General features: G+C 55.2%; 1 protein-coding gene across 1 annotated transcript in view; it reads left to right on the top strand.

The window, feature by feature from the left end:
• CAPN12 (calpain 12) overlaps positions 1–2,415 on the top strand; it is a 14,099-nt gene that overhangs the window by 9,161 nt on the left and 2,523 nt on the right. Inside the window, exons 15-17 of the mRNA XM_012809096.2 lie at positions 601–671; positions 777–839; positions 1,450–1,528. Of these exons, the coding sequence (XP_012664550.1) occupies positions 601–671; positions 777–839; positions 1,450–1,528 (213 nt within the window). The remainder of the gene's footprint in view (positions 1–600; positions 672–776; positions 840–1,449; positions 1,529–2,415) is intronic.

Here is a 2,415-nt window from a genome sequence, read left to right as displayed (position 1 = left end):
ACGCCTGGCCATTTTTTGGTTGCAGCCTTCATTGTTGTTTGGCGGGTCCAGGCTGGGGATTCGAACCCGCCACCTTAGGTGTACGTAGCTGGCGCCTTAGCCGGTTGAGCTATAGGCACCGAGCCTAGTTTTTCTATTTTTAGTGGAGACGGAATCTTGCTCTTGCTCAGGCTGGTCTTGAACTCCTGAGATCAAGCAATCCTGCCTCATACTAGCACTCCTGAGTGCTAATATTAAGGCGTGAGCCACCACGCCTGGCCTCATGTATGTTAATCTACAATGCTGCTGGGAGTCAGGCCGTGGGAAGCCTGGGCTCAGCCTGGCAGCAACTCCCTGACAGCAGGGGCCATAGCTACACCAAAGCTTCCCCTCCTCTGATGGGCAGGGGTGTGTGTGTGTAGCTGCTTTGAGCACAAAGTTGAAAGCCCCTGCCTGGAATCAGATCCCAGGCCTTTTGGTTACAGCAGTCACTGTCCCTCTGAGCCTCAGTTTCTATAAAATGAGAAAAGCAGTTAACATCTACTTCAGGGAGTTGTGTCCATAAAGCCCTTACATGGTGGCCAGTGTGCAGGGAGTGCCGTATGTTTTATTTTCCTGTAGGTAGGGCCCACATCCAAACCCAAGGGGAGATCGGACTGAAGACCTGTGAGCAGCTGCTGCAGTGTTTTGGGGTACATGGGGGACAATGTCTTAGGTGGGAGGGATGGGATGAGGATGTTGGGAGTCTCTGTTCCCCTTCTGGGACATCAACCTTAACCAAAAGCTCCCACCCCCAGCATGGAGGAAGCCTGGCCCTGCACCACTTCCAGCACCTCTGGGACCACCTCCTGGAGTGGCAGGTAAGGTGGAGGGAGAGGCACCTTTACTAACAGGGACATAAGCACCCAGGGGGCTATCAGGGTCCCAAGCAACAAGTGGGAACTGGACCCCACTCTGCTGACTTGGAAAGAACTAGCTGGGATGCCCCTGCCTCATCCACCTCTCTGTGGTCCCTTTAGGGACCTTAAATAGCTGAGGGGTTGAGAGCGCAGCCTCGGTCCTGGGTTGGAATCTCAGCTCTCCACTCAGCTCCTTTCTGTGTGACCACAGGCAAGTCACCTCCCCTCTGAGGGGCCTATGTCTACCACTGGGGCTCTGGATCCCTGTGAGAAGGACATGGTCAGGCCTCTTCATATGAGTCTCAGTGATAAGTCACTCTTTCCTGAGCCTCAGTGAGCCCTTGTGGGTAGAATCTGAACTTGTCCTCACAAGCCTGCAAACTTGAGGTTGTCCCTGCGTTACACGCTGGGCATCAGGTTTACAGCAAGAGGCTGCTCACCTGAGGCCCACACCAGAAGGAAGCTGGGATGCAGCCTGTCTGGCCTTGCAAGCCCCCTTTGCAGTCCTCTTCAGGGTGCTCGGTTGTACTCAGAGGCCTTGGGGTGAGATTCACTTACACCTCCCACCCAGGCCATATTTGATAAGTTTGATGAGGACGCCTCTGGAACGATGAACTCCTATGAGCTGCGGCTGGCGCTGAATGCAGCAGGTGTGGACAGGGGCCCTGGGGTGGTCACGGGGACAGGGCTTGTTTCCCACCTGTCTACCCACTCAGCTGCAGCTATCCACATGGTCCATATCTTGGTTTGCTGCCAGCTTCTGGCAAGGACTGGGTGACCTTGAAAGAGGCCAACTGGCGAAGGGGAGTAGAAACCTCCCTGTGGGGGTGAGGAGGACACATGAAGGGAGCGGGCCTGGGAAGCTTGGAAAGGAGAGGCCCTCCAGGAAGGGCAGGATTGGGAGTTGGTGTCTTAAAGGCCCTGGTCCTTGGGGCAATGTGGTAGAATGCTCTGGATTCTGCTAAGCTTGGGTCAGAATCCTCACTCTCCTAACCTACTCCTGGGGTGGCCTTGGGCCTAGGACTCCATCTCCTTGAGCAAACGGCTAATACACAGGGAGTACGAGGAGCCTGTGGAAGGCTGTGCACACACTTAGTGTCCACCACTGAAAGCCACAGCATGTCTCAAAGGGCCAAGAGCTTCTGCCCTGAGGCTGAGTCCGAAAAGCTAGAAAAAGCACAACCTCCCAACCAAGACATGGCTGGGGAGAAATGCTTCTCATGGGCTCTGAAGCAAATCAGAAAACATAGGAGTAGAGGGGACTTGGAGGCTGCAAGCAGAATGTGGAGCTCTCACATCCCTGACCTCACTCTGGGGCTCATCTGTCAATGCACAGTAGAGGGATCATAAGGAGATGGGGGGCTTGGCATGACTATGACTAAGTCGGAGAGCCAGCGGGAGGGTTTGGGTGTATGCAAGGTGAGACCCAGAAAGGGTGGTCAAGAGTCTAAGGATAGGCTCGGCGCCTGTGGCTCGAGCGGCTAAGGCGCCAGCCACATACACCTAAGGTGGTGGGTTCGAATCCCCAGCCCGGGCC

This window comes from Otolemur garnettii, unplaced genomic scaffold, assembly GCF_000181295.1.
Source record: "Otolemur garnettii isolate 467f Iridium unplaced genomic scaffold, OtoGar3 scaffold00100, whole genome shotgun sequence".
NCBI lineage: Eukaryota > Metazoa > Chordata > Mammalia > Primates > Galagidae > Otolemur > Otolemur garnettii.
The sequence above is the reverse complement of the archived record's forward strand: the minus strand, read 5'-3'. Positions and strand labels throughout refer to the sequence as shown.